The 27,377-nt window shown below is 33.6% G+C and overlaps 1 protein-coding gene across 3 annotated transcripts in view; it reads left to right on the top strand.

Annotated features, from left to right (window-relative positions):
- The window catches only part of NCAM2 (neural cell adhesion molecule 2), a 520,619-nt gene that overhangs the window by 446,938 nt on the left and 46,304 nt on the right, over positions 1-27,377 (top strand). For all 3 annotated transcript variants that reach the window (XM_045501591.1, XM_045501590.1, XM_045501592.1), the window contains 3 exons: positions 13,089-13,208; positions 17,069-17,190; positions 26,514-26,694. In XM_045501591.1, coding sequence (XP_045357547.1) covers positions 13,089-13,208; positions 17,069-17,190; positions 26,514-26,694 — 423 coding nt within the window. The remainder of the gene's footprint in view (positions 1-13,088; positions 13,209-17,068; positions 17,191-26,513; positions 26,695-27,377) is intronic.

Below are 27,377 nucleotides of genomic sequence, written 5' to 3'. Positions count from 1 at the left end.
GTATTATTAACTATATATTTTTAATATATGGCTTTTATTTTGCTGAAGTATTTACTTTTTATTCCTAGTGTTTTGAGTGCTTTTATCATGAATAGGGTATTAAATTTTGTCGAATGCTTTTTCTGCATCAATTAAGGTGATGATGCATTTTTTTCCTTTATCCTGGAATTGTAGTGTACTACATTGTTTGATTTTTGTATGTTGAAATATCCATGCATTCCAGGAATAAATTCTTTTGGCCATAGTAAATGAATCTTTTAAAATGCTGCTGAATTTGGTTTGCCACGATGTTATTGAGGATTTTTATATTAATATTCCTAGAAGATAATGGTCTGCAGCTTTTTAAATTTATTTATTTACTTATTTTTCTAGTGTTTTTGTCTGGTTTTGACATCAGGTTAATGGATTAATGCTGGCCTCATAGAATGCGTTAGGAAGGGTTCTTTCCTCTTTATTTATTTATTTATTTATTTATTTATTTTATTTATTTATTTTTTTAGGAATTGTTGACAATAATTGCAATTAGTTTTTATTTAAATGTTTGATGGAATTGATCAGAAGCTATTGAGTCCAGGACTTTTCTTTGTCAGGAGATTTTTGATTACTGATTCAGTCTTCACACTAACTATAGGTCTATTCAGATTTTCTATTAACTTATGATTTCATCTTGGTAGACTTTGTGTATCTGGATATTTATCCTTTTCATCTAGGTTATTCAGTCGGTCAGCATACAGTTGGTCATAGTAGTCTTTTATAATCCTTTTTACTTCTGTAAAATTGGTAATAATGTCTCCACTTAATTTCTGGTTTTAGTAATTTGAGTATCTTTTTTTTTTGTCTTAGTCTATGTAGCTGAAATTTTTTTTATCTTGACTTTTTTGAAGAATCCACTTTTGGTTTAATTGATTATATCTATTATTTTTCTATTCTCTATTTCATTTATATCAGTCTTATATTTATTATTGTCTTAACTCTGCTAACTTTGAGTTTAGTCATTTCTTTTTCTAGTTCTTTAAGTTGTAAAGTTAAGTTGTCGATTTGAGATCTTTCTCGTTTCTTAATGTAAGCATTTAGAGTTCTGAATCCCTCCCTGCTCCTGCGTTTGCTGTGTCTCATTAGTTTCTCATACATGGTGTTTCTGTTTTCATTCATCTCTAAGAATTTCTTAACTACCTTTGTGATTTCTTCTTTGACTCATCAATTTGAGAATATAATGTTTATTTTGTAATTTTTTTTAGTTTTAATTATGTTAATGATTTCTAACTTTATACTGTTGTGGTCAGAAAAGTTACTTTATATGATCTCTAACTTTTAAAGTCTTTTTAGTCTTAAATTTGTGACCTAACGTATTATCTATTTTGGAAAATGTCCTGTGTGCTTTTAAAAATAATGCATTTGCCGTTGCTTTTGGATAGTATTCTGTATATATCTGCTAAATCTAGTTGGTTTATTTTGTTGTTTAAGTCCTCTTTCCTAACTTATCTTCTGTCTGATTGTTCTGTCCATTATTGTGAGTAGAGTATTGAAGACTCCAACTACTATTTTTGAACTTTTTCTCCCTCTATTTCTGTCAGTTTTTGCTTCACATATTTTGATGGTCTGTCACTAACATGTAAATGTTTATAATTGTTGTATCTTCTTGCTGTATTGGAACTTCTATTATTGAAACTTCTATTAATGTACTTTTAGTCTCTTGTAACATTTTTTTTTTATTTAAAGTTTATTCTGTCTGATAATCAGTATAGCCAGCTCTGCTTTCTTAATATTTGCATGGATAATCCTCTCCATCCTCTCACTTTCAATCTATCTGTGTCTTTGGATCTAAAGTAAATCTCTTGTAGACAATATATAGTTGGATAATATGATTCAAGTCATTCTTCCAATCTCTGGCTTTTGATTGGAGACTTTAATCCATTTATACTTAACATAGTTACCAGTACGCAGGGACTTCTGTAATTTTCTACATGCCTTACAGATTTTTGTCCTTTATTTTCCATATTACTGTCTTCTTTTGTATTAAGTCATTTTTTTGTGGTAAAATGTTTAAATTCCTGTCTCATTTATTTTTGTGTATATCCTATGGCTATTTTCTTTGTGGTTACCATGGGGACTTTCTTTAACATCCTAAAGTTATAACACTTTAATTTGAATTTATATTAGCTTAACTTCAATAATATACAAAAAATATCCTCTTATATATCTCCATCCCCGTCCTTTTTTGTTGTTGGTATCAAAAAATTACATCTTTATGCATTGTGTGCCAAGAACATGAACCAATAATTCTTTCAAATGTGTTAATATCTTAAATTCTGTAGAAAACAAAATCTGGAGTTAGAAACTAAAGTTACAATAATACTAGCTTTTAGAATAATATTTTTTAAAAAATATATAGTCTCTTAAGTTATGTAGAAAATCACCAGTGCAGTTGCAAATCATTGTTCCAGTAGTAGTAGCTTTTGTAGTTGTCCATGTATTTACCTTTATTGAGATCTTTATTTCCTCATAAGACTTGAGTTATTAACTAGGTCTTTTTATTTTACCTTGAAAGACTCCCTTGAGCATTTCTTGCAGAGCAAGTCCAGCAGTAATAGAGTAACTCACCATTTATTTATCCAGAATGTTTATTTATCCAGAATGTCCTCATTTTTGACAAATAGTTTTGTCAAATATAGGACAGTTTTTTCCCTTTTAGTACTTTGAATAAACCATCCCTCTGCCTTTTGGCCTCCAAAGTTTCTGATGAGAAATCTGCTAATAATGTTATTGAGGATGTCTTGTATACAATGAGTTACCTTCTCGCTTGGTGCTTTCAAGATTCTCTCTCGGCCTTTAGTTTTTGAAAGTGGATTATGATGTGTCTTGGTGTGGGCCTCTCTGAGTTCATCTACTGAATGAACACATTTATTGACAAAAATTATTTTTAAGCTCCACAATTTAATTTTTGGTTTCTTTTTTAGATTTTCTCTCTTTCTTTTGGTCATACATTGTGTTTTTTATTGTTTTTTTGTTTGTTTGTTTGCTTGCTTTATTCTTTAGTTCTTCCTTTAGTTCTTTTAGCAACTTTAAAATGGTTGTTTCAAAAGTTTTTTTCTAGTATATCTACCGTGAAATATTTTTCAGGGAAAGTTTCTGTGATTAAAATTTTTCCTTAAATGGGCCATAATTTGTTGTTTCATTGCATGCCTTGTGATTTATATGCTAAAAATTAGACATTTGATTTTAATAATATAACAACCCTGGAAATCAGTTATCCCTCTTCTGCAGTGTTAACTCTTTTTTTAAGTTTATTTATTTATTTTGAGAGAGAGCACATAAGCTGGGCCAGAGAGAGAGGAAGAGAGAGAATCCCTGGCAGGCTCCATGCTGTCAATGCAGAGCCCAACATGGGACTCAAGCCCATGATTTGTGAGATCATGACCTGAGCCAAAACCAAGAGTCAGACGCTTAACCAGTTGAGCCACCCGGGGGGCCCCTTCCAGAGCATCAATTCTTATTTGTTTTTCTTGCTTATTGCTTTTTAAAACTATTGTTGTAGGCTATGTCTGTGCCAAGGATCAAACTGACATGTAAACTTAAGGTCTTCTTAGGGCACTGGTTCCTTAAATACCCAGGAAGTCACTTCTGCCAAAGGGGAAAGGCATACAACGATAAGGAGAGGTGCAACAACAATGGCTGCCCACCTTCTTGTCTGCACCTCTGTGATCTAAAGCAGCAACCAAAATCAGAGCAGAATCCCTGATATTTGAAGGAGAAGGTCCTTTTTACACACCTGACTCCCACATGCTGTGTGCAAGCCACTCTAGGAACATGTGCTCAACTGCCTGCTACTTGATTGGGCAGGGACGTGTAGCTACTATTGTGCTAACAGCTGAAATTGACCAAATTGACCACAGTTTACTATCCATATATTCCCCCTGGAAGTTGCAAGCCTTTAACAGACTCGAAGATTCCAAAATATTTACATCAGACAGACTCTGCCAGTATAATTGTTGTCTAGGTGGAGAGAGAAGATTCCTTGGGCTTCCTCCTCCACTACCTTTCTAGAATCCTCCCTTTCCATTTATAATTCTTCACATTCATTGAAACTTTATATAGACACTCACTCTTTCAGTTTTAAAATTCAAGATTCAGATGATTTCTTAAAATTTTCATGAGGGATTCCAGTGCAATTGTTCAGATGAGCATCTTCAGTTTGTATAAAGTATTCATAATGACATGAATTGTGCACATGAATATTTAGCAATGGAATTATCTGGCTTATGATTTTAATTCTCCAAAGGACATTTTTAAATGCTCTGAATCAAATAATTTTGTACTCATAAAAATAGCTGTATAGAAATGTAGTATATTTTCCTTAAATACTCAAAATATTTACAGGTAATTTTTTGTTACAAGTTATGTAGGGATATGATAGCTGCAAAATATGAATGACAAGCCTTCATATTAATTTACTTGAAACACTTAAATTTTGATGGAAAATGAAATACATCCATATTAAACAAGATAAAGAAAGGAATACACATGATCCAGAATATCTGGATAAAGTAGAATGTTTCTATGTCCTGAAATTCATTGAAAAATAGCTAGCAATTGATTAGAACTAATGGAGATGTCTGGATTAGCCACAGAAAAGTATGGCTACTCTAGGTGAAATTATAAATAGTGTGAGTTTAAAAAAATAGTACATAACTTTCTTGAAAGTAGAAAAAGCAAACTTTTAAAGAAGAAACTGTGGGAAAAAACTGCTCAAGTTGCACTTGGTTCTGAATCTTACTCACATTCGAAGGGAATCTCTAAGCTGTCTGTATGGTTTGCTGTGTTGCATTTAGCAAGAACATAAATGACAGAGCAAAACCAGTTCATTACTCATTATTTGGAAATGTGGCTATGAAGCTTGTGCGGGATACATGAAATACTCTGTTTGATTTAGTTTAAAAATAAATAAGACAGAAAAAATAAATTGGCCAGAGTGCACGATAAGCAGAACTAGCTAATAAACGCCTCTCTTGTACTGTGAGAGGACTCAGAATCAGAACTCCATGATCAGATAGTCTGATCTGACTTTGCTCTGAATTCTTCATCCTTGCGTTTCTACCATTACAACGTGCACCTGTGAACCGAAGGAAAAGTCGGGGGATTGTTTTTGTCTTATAGTGCTGGGAATTTATGAAGATCATCAGCATGGGTTTACATGGTTCTTTCTAATGACAATCTAGAAACACATAATTCAGTAAAATATTCTAAGAAAGAGACTGTGTTCTCTAATAGCTTAAAATAAATCTTAAAAAGTGTATACAGTCTCACCATTTTTGTTAGTTTATCATTTTTAGCCTTATATGTATTTAGTGTCTCTGGGAAGAGAATATAAATATTCCTGCATTCAGGTTAATGAAGATTTTTTAAAATTCCTTTTTCACAAATGTTTTTCTGTACTCTGGCTTTATAGGCCACAATACAGTCATGGGAAGATACAATGCTTTAACTCTAAGACAGAGTCTTGTTCAAATCTAAGCTTTGATACTTACTGGCTGGTTGGTCTTTCTGAGCTACCATTTATTTATTTATGAAATGTGGAATGCAACCAAACTGTCCTAGTCTAAGTATGAAATGAAATACCATCAAATGGGATTTGAATAATGGATTTTCCCCCAATAAACAAGAAGTTTTTGTTGTAGAAGCAAAATGTGCTTTAAATGCTCAGCAATACAAGAGTGGAGTCAATAAATGACAAAAGAGAGCAACTATAGATTTAGCAGTGTCCTCTTTGGGCCAGTTTCCTTTAAAGTGATGTTTTGCTTGGCATAGTTTTTAAAATGTCAATAGAAAACTCTTTATTGAATTCTTACTTTGCATTCAAAATATGTAGGCTCTGTGAGGGCTGGAGACACTCTCTCTTTCTCTCTCTCTTTATATGTTTTTATATGTCTTTTATATGTTTTATATGTCTTTACATATACACACACACATATATATATCTGTGTGTGTGTGTGTGTGTGTGTGTCTTGCTCACCATATTCTTACAATAAAGAGTTTCCAACAATAAAAGAGCTAAGTACAAAAACAGGAAGCATAATCAGTAACAGAAAAAGTACGTAATTATTAGGAGGTTAAATAACTAAAATGAGTCTTGAATTTTCTTTAGGCATGGTGGGGAGACGTTTAATTTCAAAAGCTCAGCTCAAGCTCGCTACCCCTGCCAAAACAAACAAACAAAACAAAGCAACAACAACAACAAAACTTGTAGCATTAAGAGTTTTTTGGGCACGCACATTTTGAACAATTAGCATATTTATAAGTAAAAAATAATACTATGATTATTTTCAATTGTTGAGATTTCGTGAGCATTTTCCGAAAACCTATTGTTTTAGACTATAGAAGGAGACATTTGGTAATTATACATCTCATATTTTACGTACTAAGTGGATCCTGAAAACAAGTATCAATTAAACTTTTCTTGGGTGAGTAATTTTTATATGCTAAGAAATGTATTTGAAGTGAAAAAAGTATGAATTGTTTGTGAAAAAATATTTTTGAGGACTCTGTCCTGTTTTATTTATATATTTATTTAAGTTTATTTATTTATTTTGAGAGAAAGAGAGAGAATCTGAAGCAGGCTCTGATCAGTCAACACAGAGCCCGACATGGGTCTCGATTTCACAAACCGTGAGATCATGACCTGACCTGAAACGAAGGGTCTGACAGTTAACCAATTAACTGAGCCACCCAGGTGCCCTTATATTGTCCTATGTTTAAATCAAAGTTTTTATCCAGAGTATACTTCAAAGGGAAGACATTTGTTTGCAAGAGACAATATGTGCTTCTTGTGTAAAACCTTCTATCAGTTAAAAGTCACTTGTTAAATTGTTTGTTGTTATGAATAGTTTATACTCATAATGAAAAAGAACATAAAAGCAGTACAATAAAGAAAAAATTAGGAATTTCATGACTGATAAGCTATGGTCTTAAAATAGGGTCATCAGTATACCGTTTTGAGTTGAAAGCCCCACACAAACCACATAATTATTTTTCTTTCTACTTTGCATCAGTCTGTATCAATATGAATTATGCATTACACAGAATTTGTTCATAGATGTTATGTGTGTGTATATATATATATATATATATAAAAGTATATATCCATGCAAGTCATATATTATTATGATTCATTGAAGTCTTGGGGTACTTTTAAAAAGGTAAGATTATATTCTTTTGTAAGTAATGGAATCTTGAAACACAATATGATTTGTGCAAAAATGCATATTTTACTTTTTATTTTTTTAGTGTTTATTTATTTGGAGAGAGAGAGAGTGGGCACACATGCATGAGTGGGTGAGGGGTAGAGAGAGAGGGAGAGAGAGAGAGAATCCCAAGCAGGCTCAGTGCTGTCAGCACAGGGCTGGATGTGGGGCTCAATCTCAGACTGTGAGATCACGACCTGAGCTGAAATCAAGAGTCGGATGCTTAAGCGACTGAACCACCCAGGCGCCCTGCATATTTTACTTTTTAAAAGCAAATGAGAATCCAACTGAACTAAACTTCTTAAAACTTAAGACTTAAAGACACACTTTGCACTGGTAAATGGAATAATTCCTCAAGTCATTCGTAGGTATGTAGTGAATAACTGGAGTGAAAGTATTTTAAAAAATTCAACATTATGGATAGAATACACTTTTATTTAAACCTGCTGCAAACTGTTACAGAAAGTCAGATAATTCTGTCAAACAAAAAAAAGAGGGAAAAAAAAAGGTTTTGGGCTTGTTTTAATTGTTTAGAGAACAAAAGCTGAATCTTAGGTGAGAAACTTCAAGGGATTTTGTATTTTCAGTTTTAACCGAGAAGATTAGCAGCAAGTGTAATTTTGAAACATCAGTCCCATCCTAGCTAAGCTTTGTGGTTTCTCATAGCTGTCTGACATGTTTCACAGTTCATGACAGCCTGAATAAGTTGCATTTCCAGTGGGTGATACAGCAGTTCCAGACCCAGGGAGTCCTTATCTGCTTACACTGACCGGCTGGAAAAGCCTTGGAGAGGCCTGAGGTTTAAGAGAGCAAAGAGAGCATGGCTACATTTAATCTCACTTTAGAACTTGGCTCAGCCTAATTAGTTTGCAAATATGTAATTTATTTTGCCACAAGGGTCATAAATAGTCTGTAGCCTCTGGTTCTCTTGACAGCTGTAGGGATGGGATTTACAAGAATACATAACCTGAACAAACAAAAACTTAACTTTATTCAACTTCCTTTAATAAAGTCTGATTGATTCCCTTCTTAAAGGGAAAATGAAACTTCAGATTTTTCTCTCTAGCAATGCCATTCCCATACTTGCAAAAATAATGTTAAATAGTTTGTTTTCCTTCATTTGCCAGTTTAAATGTCATTATTTTTGCACACTTCAATATTTGCTGCACTTTTGCATGTATACCCAGGTGACAAAATGGTCATTTATGAAACTCAATTATATTTAAGTCAAACAGCAACATTAAATTAATGAGGCAAACCAGATTCTTTATAGAACCTATACCTGTTGCCATGTCAAAGAAAAATTCATTGTGGTGTATATTTTTCAGAAGAATTACATTATGATTTCCAAATCATGCTGACTAAATATAACTCTAAAATACCTTAATTTATGCCATTTGTCCTTAGAGAACTTTCAGTGGTTTGTAATCTAGATCGACTTTCACCTAATTTTCAAGTTTCAATTTCTAACAAATTATAAGGAAAGAACCCATCCCACACCTCAGTCTGTGGTTCTTTTGTTCTATTGTATGGGCACATTTGGGGAAGGAAAGTCTTCCATTAACTAACTTCATAATTTGAGGTATGACTCTATTATAGAGTATGCAGCCTTTCGTTTTTCAAGTGGTAGTTTGCTTTCATGCTCTACCTGGGCTATTCAAAAACCCTATGTTTGGTAATATGCCAGGAAATTGTGGATGATTTAATGTATATATCCTCTCATTTAAGAAAGGCAAGTCAAATTACAGATACGGGCTTTGCCTCCCCTGACTTTTTTCCGTTCCCTCTCTTTAAATTGGTCCCAATTTATGGAGTTCTTTCTATTTCACACAATAATCTTTATGTTCACACAATGTTAATATGCCTCGTAATGAGGGTTATTGTACCAAAACCCTTACAGTCATAACTGAAAAACAGACTGACTTCTTGTATATAAACTTTCTAAAACTTGCTTCCATAGGTTTACTTCCGTGCCTCTCCCCTATAATTTTTGAAGGCCCTCTAGGAGGCCCCCCCATCCATTTTACCTTTGAGTGTTATAGCCCAGCCTTGTAATAACCGTGCAGCCATCATTTAACCTCTTTGCTTCTCTCCTCTGCAAACTGCTCTGCTGTGAAACTCAGTCAGCAAAGGGGAGAATCGTTTTTGTTTAATGTTTATTCATTTTGGAGAGAGAGAGAAAGAGAGATTGACAGAGCAAGAGAGCGAGAAATCCTGAGCAGCCGATGGGCAGAGAGAGGAGGGCAGAGGATTCAAAGTGGGCTCTGTGCTAACAGCAGAAAGCCCAATGCAGGGCTTGAACTTAGGAATTGTGAGATCATGACCTGAGCTGAAGTTGATGCTCAACCCTCAACAGATTGAGCCACCCAGGCCCCCCGGGGAGAATCTTGTCATGGAGAACAGAAGACTGTGAGGAAACTTGGGAGACTTGATTCTGAATTGATTATAATGTAATTAAAGAAATGAGTTTCCCCTTTGGTAGAGATAGAGGGACACTCAAAGCTCCTCACATGCCCTGTGAAATGGTGAACAGAGGAGAATGGTGACAGTTCAGGCCAGAGAGAGTTTTGACTAGAAATATTCAGATAATTCAAGTAAAATGTAGACGTTTTTTGGGGGGAGAGGTGGGTTGTTGTTTCCATTGTTTAATCTAATAACCTCGGTTTTCCTTCATGTGATGTGCTCTGATACTTTAATAGCTCTATTGTTATCTACTTTTAACCTAAAATAAGGAACGGTCTGATTTCCACACTTTTGATTTGCAGGTAATTTTATTTACAATTAAAATTGTATGATTTAAATTCTGTTGATTTTCTTGCTGAGTTGTGTCAAGGCAAACAACCAAACATAAACATTACTAATTGTTCTCACCTACTCGGCCGAGTTACAGTTTATCAGTGATCTTAAAATGATGTTAGTGGTTCCATCTTTACGTCATAGAAATATGGAGAGGCATAGCACATATCAAAGATGTCTGCAGCAGTAAAGACGTCTATAGCAATCTCTCCTATATCATTTGTAGCATACTATGTAGATACCTATGTAAATATTAATATTTATAAGTAAGTATCTCTGAGACTAAATACAGACTATTTTGCCATTAAACACAGAGTCAAAGATGAACAACTTTGGAATATCCATTATTTTCATTACCTCACGGTCTCCATATAATATCCCTATTTGCATAGATCACTGATGCATAGTGATGATGATTTTACAGGTCACAAATTATTTTATCTATACCTCCTTTCAGTTTATCTTTATACTTTTGTTTCTATGACATCTACTAAAAATGTCTTCCTTTATAAGTTGGGAGACTAACTCAGCCCTAGGAATTGGTGGAATCTCAGTCTGGTGGAATGAGGCTCAGAAACAAATGACTTTTTTCATGATTTTAAAGCATGCATCACAATAGTGTCTTTTTCCAAAGGTTTTTGTAGTCAGACTAATACCTGCATGCGTCTTACATGTCCCCATGCTACCCCAAGTCATTCACCATAAAGGTAAAGTAAAGGATAATCAAACACTGGCTCCTCCCTAATATCACATTGAACACTGACTGGTCCATGACAATATTGACTGCCCAAGGGCCTAAGCATTTTGTTACAAGCCCTGAGGAACAAATACACTTTCATAAAGCTTTAAAAATCTCTGCAGAACAGTAAGCCTAGTTCACATTGGTTTCAAATTTGTTATATTTATTTACTGGAAAAATTGATAAGATGTGATGACTTTTAAACTCTTGAGTTCCTTATTATACTGACCTTGAACAGAAACTTTCTCTCAAGGACGGTAGGCTTCCACCGTCTCAGGATCTTGGCTTTCTAACTTTTAATTTGATTCCCTCCATAGTCTGCATGACCTAACCCACTAATCTCTCAGTTACAACTATTTTTCCCCTCGGGCTAATATTATATACACCTTGATTCCAGGTCACTAATCAACTGGATTTGGGTTTCCTGAAAAGCTCACAGATTGTTACTTTGTCAGCAACAGTTGGATTCAAACCTTGGTCTTGGTTTTCCCATTTAATCTTGTAACTTCTAATTAGTTGGATATCCCTGACCATCAGTGTTTTCCCACAAGACCTCCCTTAACTTTGACACCAAATATTATAATCTGAGTCTTTGATAAGGCAATGCACTATCAAAAACAAGTTCATTTTGGGGCGCCTGGATGGCTCAGTCGGTTAAGCGGCTGACTTCAGCTCAGGTCATGATTTCGCGGTCCGTGAGTTCGAGCCCCGCGTCAGGCTCTGTGCTGACAGCTCAGAGCCTGGAGCCTGTTTCAGATTCTGTGTCTCCCTCTCTCTGACCCTCCCCCGTTCATGCTCTGTCTCTCTGTCTCAAAAATAAATAAACGTTAAAAAAAATTAAAAAAAAAAAACAAACCAAGTTCATTTTTTTTACAAGGTAAAGAAATTGAGAAATACAAATGTAAATTTTGCTGATTGGGAATACATCTTTTTGCTGGTTTTAGAACATCTGTACTATATTAAATAAGGTCTGGTTGATATCTGGAATGTTTTTTTCCATTAATAGGTGTCTGATATATATCAGATACATGTAAAAAATATATATATAATTTTTTATACTTTTTAAATTCTGTATTTTAGAAAAAAACATCTTTAATGTGCATTCAGAAACTTTTTTCTTTTCTCTAGTTTAATAAATAATTCAATGAAGATTTACATAATTATAATCAAAAAGCTAAAGAGATGTCATGCTAATGAATATTGGGGAAAATAATGAAACAAAAGGAAGTATCAAAACAGATTCATGATGTATATTCATATCATGTAGAATAAAAAATATTACCTAAAGAATCTGTATTATAATGGAATTAGTTTTCAAAAATATGCTAATAAGTTATATGGTAATTTATTGAATGTACACCATCTTCAGTCATGGTTCATATAAAGCAATATCTCTACAAATATGATCCTTTTATGAAACTTTTATTTTATGATCGACTATATCTTCTATTATAAATTGGTCACTTGATTTATTATGTATGCCAGACATAATTTCCTTTTGATTGTTTATCAAGGCTTTGCCACTTCCACTAGTAAATGTTTGCACTCATTAGTGAAAGCAGTAAGGATAGAGGCATCTATGGGATTTTGTTGGCTTTATCGGAGGAATTTGTAAAAATATGAGATTTTGAAAACCGCAGTTGTACCCAGATTTTTTTTTTTTTTGGCAAATTGAAGAGGTTGACATGACCCAGGAGATGTTTCTGATAGCATTTACATTCCTGTACTTTTTCAGATTCTCTCTTCTTGGTGTCATGTTGAATCCAAGTCTAATAAAGTATAGCATTGAGAAGAAATTCAGAAAAAAATACAGGAGGAGACAACCTTCAAACCAGCATTAAAACTAATTTAATTTGATTTGAGATTATCAAATAAATGATCTACTTTGGTGGAAGAGTCAGCTTTGTGACACTCTTCAGACATGAGTGAAACACCTTATACCGGAGGCCAGAGTTCTGTCTATTGAATTCCATATCTCCATAAAGTTCCATAAAAACAATCCATTTAAAGCAGATAAATTATTTGGGATGCACAGAGTAAGGATGTTTTATTTATATCATTCTTATTTCTTGAATATATTGTTGAGTGTAAGTATCGTAAGAGAAAGCTCAAATAGAGGTGAAGAAGGGGACTATTCACAAATCATTTCTTATTTGTATTTCCTATTTTTTCAAATATTTTTTGGAAAGATTTACAATGAAATTATTCATGTACTTACTAAAAATTATTAAGCATAAGCACATATATATATGTACATGTACATATTTACATCCATATATATTTGTATTGTTTGTTTTTTTTTTTTCCTCCTCTAGCAATGGTTGTTTTGAGCAACCTGGAACCAAATACAACTTATGAAGTCAGGGTTGCAGCAGTAAATGGAAAAGGGCAAGGAGACTACAGTAAAGTAGAAATCTTCCAGACATTACCAGTTCGTAAGTAATCATCTCTGTTTTGCTCTCTGTTGCCTTTCTCTTCACTTGCAAATTTAAGGGATTTTAAAATTCATGGAGGTGTTTCAATACTTTGGGGGAGTGAATTATGTCTTTGTTGAAGTGGTTTCTGAAAATGGTGGCATCTAAGATTTATAAAAATAACTTTGCTCTGGAACAAGGCAAAAAAGAAAAGGTGTACTACAATAAATACAGCGAAACTACTCTTGGGAAATTGTCCCCATCAGCAACGTGTCCTATTCATTTGCTGTCTGATTAATTAGATTGTAAGGTTTAGTCTATAGTCTGTGAGAAAGCAAAAACAGTGACTATGTAACATGTCCAATATTCTATTCTTTTGATGAGACATGACCATTGCCTTTATCCCATAAATTATATAGGCCCTAACTGTGAGAAAGAGGCACCATTAAATAAGTCCATTGCCATGGTGACTACAGAAGACTAGCTATTGTAGCCTTGTTCCTGCTATTATCCTGTTTTGGGGTGTTGTAAATCAGTTGAATTATACAAAGTTAAGGTAAATTTGCAGAGACTTCTGTTTCCTTTATGTTGAATAAATTATTTGAAAATGTGAGAAAATTTGACTGTGACTAGACAAACACTGTTATAAAATCCATGCATCACCCTGCTTGTTATATACACCTACTAGGACAGTCAAATTGGCCACAATAAATTATCTTGGCCTTATTTGTGACCAACTCTTGGTTCTCATAAAATCTGTCAGATGTCTTCTCTTTTCTCCACGTCTGATGCCTATGTCTTTTTTCAGCCCCTCGTTATTTTCTCCCCAGAATGACTACTGATACATCTTGACTCACAATCATATTTTCAAACCAAAATAATTCTGGAGTGACTTTACACAAATATAAACAGATCTATCCCTTCTCTACCTATAATCCTTAATACCAACCTTCACCTTTGCACCTTCTGTCCACACACACATCTGCCTGCCTGACCTCCTCATACCTCCTTCCTCTGTGGCCACAGTGCCATCTGCATCAGTAGATGGAACTTGAGTTTGGTCATACTGTTTTCTCTTTCCAAAGTACTGTGCATTTTCTCTTGATTCCTCTCTCCAGGTCACTGCACATCAATCCCCAAACAAGGCAGGACCAGTGAGACCTTGGCTAACCTCTTCCAATGTTTTCTCCTCTTTTAACTAGGCACACTACCCTTCACTCATAGAACACCATCCTTGTTGTTTCACCCATAAAACTCTACTCTTTTACCCTTTTTTATTTATTTTTATCTCTTCTTTAAAAATTATGATGCTTCTAATCTCTTAATGTCCCGCTGCTGACTTGCAGACCTCTGTCCTAGACATTGAGACTTTAAGGGTCAGGTCTTAGTTTTATTTGATAATACACATGTATTTTATCTGCTTCTCAAGATTTTTTTTGAAGTTTAAATAAGATGATATATGCGGGGCACCTGGGTGGCTCAGTCAGTTGGGCAACCGACTTCAGCTCAGGTCGTGATCTCACAGCTTGTGAGTTCGAGCCTTGCATAGATTCTGTGCAAAGCCTGAAGCCTGCTTCGGATTCTATGTGTGTCTCTCTCTCTCTGCTCCTCCCCTTTCCCCACTCGCACTCTGTCTCTCTCTCTTTCAAAAATTAAAAAAATAAAAATAAAAAATAAAAAAGATGATATTATATACAAAGTACTTAATGTGTCATAATTATCCATTATTACTTCTTGATTGTTATTTATATTATTACTTTTGCATAAACATTCCACTGTAATTGCTGATAGAAACCATTATTTTAATCAATTCCTTTCTGATAGGCATTACGTTTGTTCTGAACTTTATTTTCCTTTGAAAGGAAGTAGCAACTGTAATGGAATCACAAATTTAGTATATTTTTTTTTAATTTTTCAAATGTTTATTTATTATTTTTGAGAGAGAGAGAGAGAGTGTGTGTGAGAACGGCAGGGGCAGAGAGAGAGGGAGACACAGAATCAGAAGCAGGCTTCAGGCTCTGAACTGTCAGCACAGAGCCCATCATGGGGCTTGAAATCAGGAATAAGAGATCATGACCTGAGCCCAAGTCAGATCCTTAATCGACTGAGCTACCCAGGCGCCCCACAAATTTAGTATATTGTAAAGGTTATATATTGACATAAATATTTTAAATACATATGTTAACTGAAAATGCAGTTTCTGCTATATAATTATTATCTCAAAATGCTGTTATTAAAATAATATGATTACAATATTATTAAATTTATACTGTACAGCACAAGTGTTCTAAAATTCAATTTAGAAATTATACTAAACCAACCAAGTATAAAATCCATTTTATAATATTTAGGTTTTCCCATAATCTCTTATTAAGTCTTTTAAAGAAATTATTGTACTGCTTTTTACAGACATTTTAATTCCTTTATTGAAAATACATTGAATAGAAATCATGTCATGTCTTAATATATGCACACTAATTTATTTTAATGAAGAATCGCTCCAAAATTCATCTATTTGCTTTGTTTCTATATGACCCTAGTAAAGACTATTTTATCATTTACTTATCATTTATTTATCATTTACTTGAATGTCAGCACACCCAAATGGCATATTTCCTTAATGATATGACTTTTCTCAAATGAACTACTCACTACATAAGGTTATAAACACCATATCAAAAAAAGAAAACCTGCTGAGAATAAAACTAGATTCTCCATGTTTGGAGGCATTAAATCATCTTCACTGTATTCTGCTTAGTTTGTCTTGACATTCCTCTGACTAGACCAATACTACAAGTCTGTGTAACCTTGAAAACGAAAGCATACCCTGTGAAAGTTCCTCCGTATTACTATATTCATATCTATAAGGAATTGGAAGAAATAGGGGAAGAGGATGCCAGTGTTGCCGAAGGACATCACATAAGTGACACGTAGCGAGGAGTTCCCATTCCAAATTGCCAAGCAGTGATGGCATCCTTCGTATAGAAAACTTTTATATTTCAGTAGATCCTGTTCATATTAAACATACAAGCATCTTTGTTATAAGACCACCTCCATGGGAAGAAACATGAAAGGCAAGTATATTCGTGAAGTCAGAAGAAAAAATATGTATATTGGATGGAACACGTGTCTATTGATTGGATACTATAAAATTTCTGTATTCAAATCTGTATCTCGTTAAAAAAATACTCATTAGGGGCGCCTGGGTGGCGCAGTCGGTTAAGCGTCCGACTTCAGCCAGGTCACGATCTCGCGGTCCGGGAGTTCGAGCCCCGCGTCAGGCTCTGGGCTGATGGCTCAGAGCCTGGAGCCTGTTTCCAATTCTGTGTCTCCCTCTCTCTCTGCCCCTTCCCCGTTCATGCTCTGTCTCTCTCTGTCCCAAAAATAAATAAACGTTGAAAAAAAAAATAAAAAAAAAATACTCATTAAAGCAGATAAATAATAGCTAAACTATTATCTTTCCTGGTAAGTATATATCTTATATAGTTTGATAACTTCATATGTTTATAGTAATACATATATACAAAATAGTTGCCAAAATTACATTAATAAATAGTATTGTGCACTGTTAACACGAGAAATAAAGCTTATGCTTGTATAATGCAATACTATTCTCAGAACATTTGCACATCAATATAAATAATATTTTGGTTCTCAGGTATCACGATTTTGTCATGTCACTTCTAGATTTGTGAATGTTACTGTTTCTTGGGTGGGGAGAAAGGATCAGGGTTTTATTACAACAAAGGGCAAATGAAAAATGGTAAATTCAGGTTAAAATCATTTTTTTTTTACATGACAGTGTTCTCTTTATTGAAATTCAGTTTCTCTAGGTTTCTGAGATGCGTGTAAAAATAAAGGATGTTGTATTGTTTATTTAGGTGAACCAAGTCCTCCATCCATACATGGGCAGCCAAGCAGTGGGAAGAGCTTTAAACTCAGTATCACCAAACAAGATGATGGAGGGGCCCCTATTTTGGAATACATTGTAAAATATAGAAGTGTAAGTACCTTTTTTATTATCGTTTGTAAGATGTTTTCAAATTGCATTAAATTTGCATTCGATTCATTGACATATTGGGCGAGAATGCACATTAAGTAACAATGATAAACAGTTCTCATAAGAATTCGACTGCTAATTGTCCATTGCTGAAATTCATCATTGTAAATTGTGAAATACTTGCCTTTCCTTTGGTAAAATCGCATCATTGATCATCAGAATAATGACATGGTATAAATCTTGTGATTTTTAAACTTTGCAACATTTGAGAAATGAAATAACATTTTCCCCTTGTTTTTCTGACAAGTTTAGCAGGATATTTTCATTTTCCATTCTGCTTGATATTAGTAACTTCAAGCTAAGCCCCTGTTCTGAATTTTAGTTATTGTAGGTAATTATTTAGCTATTGTATCAAAATACTTACATTATTTTCTTTATTTTTATGAATTAAGTTATTAATGCCTTAAATAATACCTTAATTGTTTGGTATTAATCATTTCATTAAAAAACAAATTAACCCTAATCAACATTTAACAAAGTATGGCCACATTGAGCTTGAGGAAGAAGGTTTTTTTTTTTTTTTCAAGTTTAATAACACTGGCTAAAATGGGATCTTGGACAGCTAAGACCCGTCACGGGACTTAGATATGTAGGAGATAAAGAACATCTTCTGGTTGCAGAATGGTAAAGAAAGTAGCCCAATGGACTTTGCCTTTGGCTGAAAATTATACCAAAGGCCACTAAAAGTGACTTCTCTTAACAACTTTGCCATAAGTACCATTCATTATTTGTGTCTGCTGTGGAATATGTTAAAAGTGAAACACAATTTTAAATTAAATTTTGTGAAGTTTATTTATTAACATTTATGATGATCCCTATAATGCAGTGTCAATTTTATGTTTATGTTTACTGGACGCTTATTTTAATACTTCCCTAGCTTATTATAGTCTTTTAAGTAATTGCTCCTTAATAGTATGTTGATGAATCTTAACTATTTTCCCACAAATTCATAATTTTCTAAATTTAATAGTCTTTTTAATTCAAATATCTAAGTTTTAAAGGTTAGGTAAAAAAGGAGTTTGATTTTGAAAAACATATTTAAATAATTAATTTTAGACATCATCCTTTAAATTTAAGATTACTAGCCAGGACCCCTCTTTGTTGCAGGTTTCATGCTGGGAATGATGAGCAGCTGTGGGTGTTTTGTGGCTAATTGTCTATGAAGGCTTCATGCCTCTACCCTAAAATAGCTCTGAATGGCTCACCAGTCTTTCTATGAATTTGATTGTTTCATGCTACTCAAGCCAGGTTTCATGGCCATTCTTATTTGACCATCTGGAAACTCTTTGGAAGGGAAAGAGTCTCTATGGGTCATAGGCCTGAACAGAATTCATGAATTGGACTGGGAGAATAGACCTCACATGCAGATTGTGGCCCACAATTGGACCCAGAAGAATTTATGGCATAAAATACAGGTGGATGATAAGAATTTGTAGGTAATTCCAATAAAATTCCATGGTGAACATTGAGATGCAATAAGGAGTTATAAAAATATGTCTAACATATTTTCTATAAATGTAATTTTTACCTAAAGGTGAAGTTTGACATATCCTTTCTGAAGAGTTGGATATTGGAGGGGCGCCTGGGTGGCTCAGTCGGTTAAGTGTCTAAGTTGGTTAAGTGTCCAATCCAAGTCGGTTTGGCTCAGGTCATCATCTCGCAGTCCACAAGTTCGAGCCCCGTGTCGGGCTCTGTTCTGACAGCTCAGAGTCTGGAGCCTGCTTCAGATTCCGTATCTCACTCTCTCTGTGCCCCTCCTCCACTCACACTCTGTCTCTCTCTGTCTCCTAAAAATGAATAACCGTTAAAAAAAAACTTTTAAAGCTACATCTCCTAACAAAGTCACATTGGAGGTTAGGGATTTAACATATAAATTTGTGGGGGGAACACAATTCAGTTCATAACAATGGTTACCTGTCATGAATCCTGTGTATCTCAAAGGACACAGTATTGGCATTTTGAGTAGTAGAATAGTGGGCCATCCAGATATCTACCTCCCATTACAGAATGTTTAGTATCCTTGCCCCCACTCTTTATATTGCCAGTTGTGTCCCCGATCATTATTGAAACCAAAAATGTTGCCTAGAGCAGATTAAAATTGGAACACAGACAGATTTGATTTTCAATAAATTTGTACCTTCAATTCTTTTTCCCTTCTCTCCCCCTCCAAAACTAATAGTAGCAAAGCCCTGTTTCTCCTATTTACTAAATATCATTTTTTACCCTACCAGGAAAAGAAGGTTTCAGTCCCTTCTCAATTCCATCTTACTTCTGTCTTGCCATACCCCTCCTCTTTCTAATCCCCAGCCCTTTCTAACTTTGAAAAAGTGCTAGGGGTTTGTTTTTAAATATCATAATGAAAATAATTGGTTGCATAATTAAAACATAGCTACCATTGACTGATAATCAATGACTGTGTTATCAGACTTACTAATGCTTTAGGATGGAACACTGTTTTAGCAACAGAATTTTAGGCTCCTATGGCAAGATTTATAAAAGTAATTCCTCTCCATCCCTTTGTGTTTCAAGGAGGGCATTTCTCACACTTGAATATCTGTTTTTATTTATTTCTTTATTTATGAATTATATATATATATGTACATACATATATATATATATATACATATACCACTAATAAAGTGAAGGGAAGTGGGAAACACAGTTATGGAATGACTAAGTCACTGGTCTAAAAGACACACTATAAGGAATAGTCAATGATATTGTAATAGAGATGTGATGTGTCTGGGAAGATGGTAGCTATACCCGCAGTGAGCATAGCATAATGTATAAACTTGTTGAATCACTATGTTGATTGAACGCCTGAGATGCATATAACATTGTGTGTCGACTGCACCAAAAAATAAAGTAATACTTTTTATTACTTTTTAATGGGCAAACTGAACCTTACAGAATGTGGGTAACTTGATGGGCATGGGGAACAGATATCAGAACATAAGACTTTATAATCTGAAGAGTTCTGCAGCACTAAGGGTTGAATTAGAATCTGCCTATGGAGATTATATCAGCCCCTCAGACACTGTCCCATCTCACTTCAGTTAGCCACCTCTGTGCCTCCAAAGTACAGCCATTCTGATCTACTTTCTCTTTTCCATATCATTTATGGTATGCTTTCTACTCCCACACATTGAAATAACTTCCATATTTCTACTTTTTTTTTCCTTCCTCCTCTTCCTTCTCCATCCTATAAACTTCAAGCTTTACAGGTCCAGTAGGAAATTCCATAATTCAGTGTAGATTATGTTACTATAGCCAAACAATAGCAGATTTTAGGAAGGAATCGTTTTCTCCACACTTTCTTTCTCAACAGATGACTTCTTCACATTTAAAAACTTGCATGTTCAAGATTTGGTGGCTAGATATTTGTAGCAGTATTTGCCTTGGTATTTGCACTTGTATTGAAATAGTAACGATTTCAGAAAGGTTTTTAATCATCTGTTCTCTTTGTATGATTCCAAGCCACTTCATCTATTTGTTTGTCAAACTCCCTGCATTCCACAGTGGACTAAACTGCAGTTGAATAACTTGAAAAATTATATATCCATATGCAGTGCATGCTTTAATTGGATAACCTCTATGGAAACCAAATAGTGGAATTTAGAAAGTAAGCAACATCATAAGGATATTTCACTTGACTGCTTGTTAGACATTATCTTTCAACTCCCCATGTGCATGAGACTAGATGTTTTATAATCTAGAAACAACAAGATCGAGTGTTGATTTCTGGCAAACACTGAATATAATTATTGAAGCTGCATTTCATGGGGATGAGGACCAGACAAATCATATCCTAATGTAGAGAATGTGTAACTTAATGTAGATGAGGAAACACATACTATTCTATGTTATCGTATAGTAGATAGAGCACATGGCTTTGTTCAGTTACTCATTAAGAAGACAGAATTTATTAGAACAGAACTAGATTGGTAAAAGCAGAATTATATGTCTCTGTGGATTCTTTGGGAAAATTAATGTCTCTAACAGTAAGTCAGTAGGATTAAACCATGTATTTGGAGAATAAAAACAAGCTTATTAATCTCATAATGTGTTTGGAAAAATGAAAGAAGTTACCTTATGTACAGAATATTTTACATCTATTTTGTAGAGTCAATGTAACTCCATATAATTTAATAAATAGTTTTTTACATGCTTCCATGAGTTTTTCACTGTTTTCTTCCTAATTTGATGATAGCTATGGGATCATAACTATCACTTAGTGTTCACATTAAATAAATTTCCTGAGCTAAGAAGGGCTAAAGAAAATTGGTTGCTTAAAATCAATTGTGAAGAAGTTACTTCAGGGACTAGCAACAGTGCTCTAGCATATGTTTCTGAGTCTTAATTGACCTTCTTAAGCTATTTGGAGTCTGGAAGGTTGTATCTCAATGGCCATAGAAAGGAAAAGATAATTTTGAAAAAGGTCTTAAAATAAAAAAAAAAAAAAAGGTAAAATTGAATTCTTGTTGTTGAGATAACTTATTTTCTGATTAATTATCAATAATATTAACAATTTATGATTAGCTTGTGTTTAGGTGAGTACTCTGAAATTTATTTAAAACCATCAGAATAAGTTTGAAATATTTTCAAATAATAACTATGGGCATTGAAGAGTCCTAAGCTTTTTGATAATTTTTCTTTGCTGCTATGAAGAGGATGGGTTTTATTCATAACTTCAAAAAGACTATTTGTTACCTGAATGAATAAATGCATCAATGAATCAATGAGTAAATAAGACTCTGTTGAACAATTTTAAGTAATTGTATAACTAGATTAATAAATATGAGAAACAATGGATGCAAGAGGAAAAAAACTTACACTGGGTGAATTTTTATGGGTTATGAGAACACAGAAGGTGATGAATAAGAAAATTAGATTTTAGTTTTCCCTAAAGAAACACATGGGTCATGGAGACTAACAATAGATTAAGTAGTAGGGTCCAGTTTACAAAATTTTATCAAGCTTTAAGACATGAAACAAAGGCAATTTGAATCAGTTAGGATAATAGAAAAGAAAAATTGGAATTTTTAAAATATTTATTTTTGAGAGAGACACAGAGGCAGAGAGTGAGTGGGTTGGGGGTGGGCAGAGAGAGAGGGAGACACAGAATCCAAATCAGGCTCCAGGCTGTCAGCACAGAGCCCAATGTGGGGCTTAACTCATGAACCGCGAGATCATGACCTGAGCCGAAGTAGGTCACTTAACCCACTGAGCCACGCAGGCACTCCGAGAAATTACAGTCTTAGCCTATTATACTTCAATTAAAAGGAAAGAAAGTAGAATTTGGAACTTTACTAAAACTCTCCAAATTTTGTATCTTTTCAAATCACATTGGGGTGTATGTGTGCATGCATGAGTGTGTGTGTGTGTGTGTACGTGTATGATTGCTAAATCACTTCTCTCATATTCAGAGTAATGAACGGAACTGTAGAGAATTCTGGGGCCCTTTGTAAAGTCATATAAGTATTGAATAGCTGAATCATTGCTACCAGGAAATCCAGGAACCAGAAACTACCTTATATGCAAACAGAAAATCTTAAAGCATAACACATGGGAGTCACAAGAACCTTAAAATCAATCTAGTTAGTATAAGCTCACCTCCTCTATTGTCCTCTGTTATTATATTTATTTAGTTTTCATTTAAGATGATGTTGCCCATATATTTCCTGAGACTTCAAAAAGGATGAGTGAATTACTTCTTGTTATAAATAAAAGCAGTCAGGAGTCCTGTGCAAAAACAAACAAACAAACAAACAAACAAACAAACAAAAAAAACCCTCTTTTATCTCTTCTCAGTTCTCCTCTCCATACAGTGATGGCAAATATTTCCCTGTATGCTGATACTACAATTTTAAAATAACTATTAAGGAAAGCTCTTAACTGTCATTTGGCCCTATCTATTTTCTGAAAAAAAAAAAAAAGAAAAAAAAAGATTGCTTAAGAGAAGCTATATCAAAACAAAATGACCATTTTTCTTTCAGTAGCTGCCCTTCAACATTTAATTGGCTTATTAATAATAGCCCTATTCAGCAAATCATCTCATTAAGTTACCTAGGGGAACATTTTGCAACTAGATTATCTTAAATTATTCCCTAGGCATTTAAATTCTGTAAATTAGGCACTCCACAAATGGATAATTGAGATTTTGATACCTAGGGGAGTATTTGGTAACACCCACTTTAATTTTTTTCCTATTCCCTGGGAATAGCAATTAGGGGATTAAAAAGCCTCCTTGTCTAATGTTGAATGGAAAATGAAATTGACTTAAATTGGGGGAAATATTAGAACTCCCTTTGGTTCCTTATGCCATCAGTCCAACTATCTAAAGTGATGGAGGGGCTTTTAATTTATCATGCTAAGGGCTTCAACAATTAAGAGTTAAATGATGGGTAATTCAAAAGAGACTATCTGCATGTCTTGTGCTTGTCAGGAAGTTTCACTTCAAATTCTCAATTCCCAGAAATAGGCTTTTTGAGGATTACGTGAAGGACATGAAGTCTATCCATCCCTCTGAAGAATAAATTTTATCCTGGGTAATCCACATCTCCACTAAGATTCAAAGCAAAACTTGATTCTGAATCTTCACAAAAATATTCATTCTCACCAAGATGAGAATAAAAATAGTTATATAGAATTTATGGAATTTATTGGAATAAAATGAAGGCTGTAGGGGAAACTCTCTACTCCTTTGTATACCTCTTGTCTTTATCTAACCTTTCAGTTCACCTTCCTATATACAGTGTAGAATAATCAGATTTTTATGTTATATAGATTTTATTGTGTCTATGTATGGAATGCATATGTATATGCACATATATGTATAATATCATCTAAAATTATTTTTTAATAAATGTTTTTAGCTTTAGATTTTTGGGCAATACTTACAGTGTTTTTACATTTACTGAAAATAATGAACCTATAGTGTACATTTTTATATCTCTCAGTGGTTGTACATCTTTCTGAGATTTTTAATCATTGTGTTTATTTTTGCATCTATACTTCTGTGAAAGAAGATCACTTCTTTTTATTAAGTAGGTTAAGACAAATGAAAAATGCACTGGGGTTTGTTATTTCCATTGAGGGTGACATCACTTCCCCAGAGGAGACATTCCTAGTCCCTGGACTCTATTGAATAAATTTCCCTCTTTAATGCTCCCAGAGCATCCTTGGTCTTTCAAAGAGCTCATGTCTTTATTTTGGACTGGCTTGTAAACTCCAAGGTGAGGGTATTGTATATGTCTTGTTCACTATTGTGTTCATAGTTCTAGTATAGCCCCACTCCCCAATAAAGGCTGAATGAACAATTGATGAATGAATTGAAAGGTGTTGGGAAAATCATGGCTATTTGGTACAGCTGTCCTAAGCATTTCAAAAGCACACCTTACTTCTTTTCTTAGCCTTACTAGTCATTTAGTGACTTCCAATTTACAAATATCCTGGCCCAAACTATCCGGTTTTCCAATGCCTTTTCAGTACATCTCATAATACCTTAAATAGTACTGGAAAACAATATATAAACTTAATCCATTGATAAGTTTCAAAAAGCAAAGAAAATGCTTCTTGTTTATCCTAAACTTTTAGGTGCTTTCCCGAAACCCATGGCTTCATTAGGGGTGTTAGTATCTTTAGTTTTAGAAGAGAAATCAAAATAGGCTAACATTCCTTTGTAATAGGTGGTGCAAATAAAAAAAATAAAAAACTTCTATGTAACCAAAAATAATTAAGTAGGAAAATAGAATCATTGTATGGCATCAAAATAATAATGTCTTCTTGTCTCCTCTGAATGGATAATTCATGTTTGTAGTCCATCAGTTTAATGCAGTCATGCATTTAACTTGATTTTGGAGCATAAATCCTCATTTTTCATCATAAATGCAGGAAACATTGTTATGCTTTATTGTTAAAGACACATTGTAAAATATTGGCCCAACATAAAGTAATACTGGGCTTGTCTCTGAGGTTAAAAAGATATAATATTTTCTATATGTCATTTATGTACCATCTATCTATCTATCTATCTATCTATCTATCACCATCTATCATCTATCTATCTATCTATCTATCTACCTATCTATTACTATTGCCAGGCTCTAATTTACTTACAATTATGTCTCTGGGAAATTGAAGTTTACAATTGCAGTAATGATTTATTAAAGACATCATTGTAGAAAAATATTATTTTATTTTCATACAGTTATTATGAAAATAGGTTCTCCTTAATAATAGCTGTCATTAGTTAAGTGCTTATGATCCCTAAGGCCCTGGACTATCCAAAGTACTTGATTTTCCTCACTGTTCCCATATGAAAGCTGACAAAGGCAGCTGATTACTATTATTCTGTAATAGAGATAAGAGAAATAAAGCAAAGAAGTTAAGGAACTTGCCAGTGTTTAAATGGTTAACATGGCACAACCAAATGTTAACATTGTTTAAAATTGTTTAATTCATTAAATTATATATATATATATATATATATATATATATATACTCTTTACATATATATAATCTTTATATATAATTCATTAAATTATATATATATGAACTCTTTCTGTGTTAATTATAATCATAGTATATTTTTCAAATAAAGGGCAATTGAAATATGTTATTTAAAACATTTATTTTAGAAAAAGAATCAGGATTTAAGTGTAGAATGTTCAAGGGGAGCATAACATTTTTTTTTCTGATGCTACTAACATTTTAACAGGTAATAATTTTTCTTATATGTTGTTATACTATGAGTCTAAAACACCAGAAATTAATAAAAATACTAGTGGTAAATTACATATATAAAAAATATCCAGGCTACATTTTATGTCCCCCAACACACACCTCAAAATTTAAACAATAGTCTCTGGCAATTAATTTAATGGATATACTAGGCTTTTTCTGTAAATCATGTTTAATGTTTTCTGTTTATATGACTATTAACAGTCAAAAAGTGGCTAAACAGCAAACTGATGTCTGTGAAATAAAAATAAAATCAACAAAGATGAATTATCAACCACTGAATTGTCAAGACTTAATTATGAAATCATCACCCTTTGGCTAAAATAAAAACATTAAACTTTTTATAGAAAATTCTTAGAAATGACTTCATTGATAAAGCAACTTTATTTATCCCTGTCAATGGTAAAATATCTTTTTTGTTATTAATAAAACTATTTGTTCCACCTGAAGATAAATTAATTTTTTTAAAAACCACAACTTTAGTGTATGGGTATTTACAAAATATATTTGTGTTGTCTCTACAGAAAGATAAAGAAGATCAGTGGCTAGAGAAAAAGGTTCAGGGAAATAAAGACCACATTATTTTGGAGCATCTACAGTGGACAATGGGGTATGAAGTTCAAATTACAGCCGCCAACAGATTGGGATATTCAGAACCGACAGTCTATGAGTTCAGCATGCCACCAAAGCCCAACATTATTAAAGGTAAGCAAAACTCTATGCTTTCTTAGGATGAAAACAAATAGGATACCAACTTTTTGCAACTCCTGTGGATTTTTCCTTAATATTCAATTAAGGAAAATTTTATATATTTTTGTATATATATAAAGATATTTTTATATATATTTCTTCTATAATTTTATAGAAGGAAGTATAAATTCTGAGTTCCAATCATGATTATTGTGACATGTCTTACTCAAGAGTTCCTAAATCATTCTTGCCACGGGGTTATTATTAACTTGTAAATACACCATGACAATTTCAGTGGTTGAAGTAGTGAGGAGAGAACGAACAGAGGGACAGGATGGAAGGTAAGAGTGAAGTGTCAAAAGTCGACATGAAAGACTTCTTTTGAGACCAGAAAATCTTTTGTAAAGAAGACAACATCTCTACCAAACACGTGAAGGCTGGTCCTTCACTTTTGGGAAAATGCAGTCAAAGATGATGACACCATCCATAACAGATCAAACAAGTTGAATTTAGAAAAGATAGAATCAGTCACATAGTAAGGCAGAAACAGCCACAGAGGTAGTCCCAGAAAAAAACTATAACTAGAGTTTCAAGGAGGCTTACAACATTGCAGGACATGCTATATTGGTCTTCACAGCACCCTGGTGGATTCTGCCTTTATTAAGTAACAGTGCTTCCGTGATTATATGCTAGCAATA

This window comes from Leopardus geoffroyi, chromosome C2 (genome assembly GCF_018350155.1).
Source record: "Leopardus geoffroyi isolate Oge1 chromosome C2, O.geoffroyi_Oge1_pat1.0, whole genome shotgun sequence".
NCBI lineage: Eukaryota > Metazoa > Chordata > Mammalia > Carnivora > Felidae > Leopardus > Leopardus geoffroyi.
This window is presented reverse-complemented; position numbering and strand designations above follow the sequence as displayed.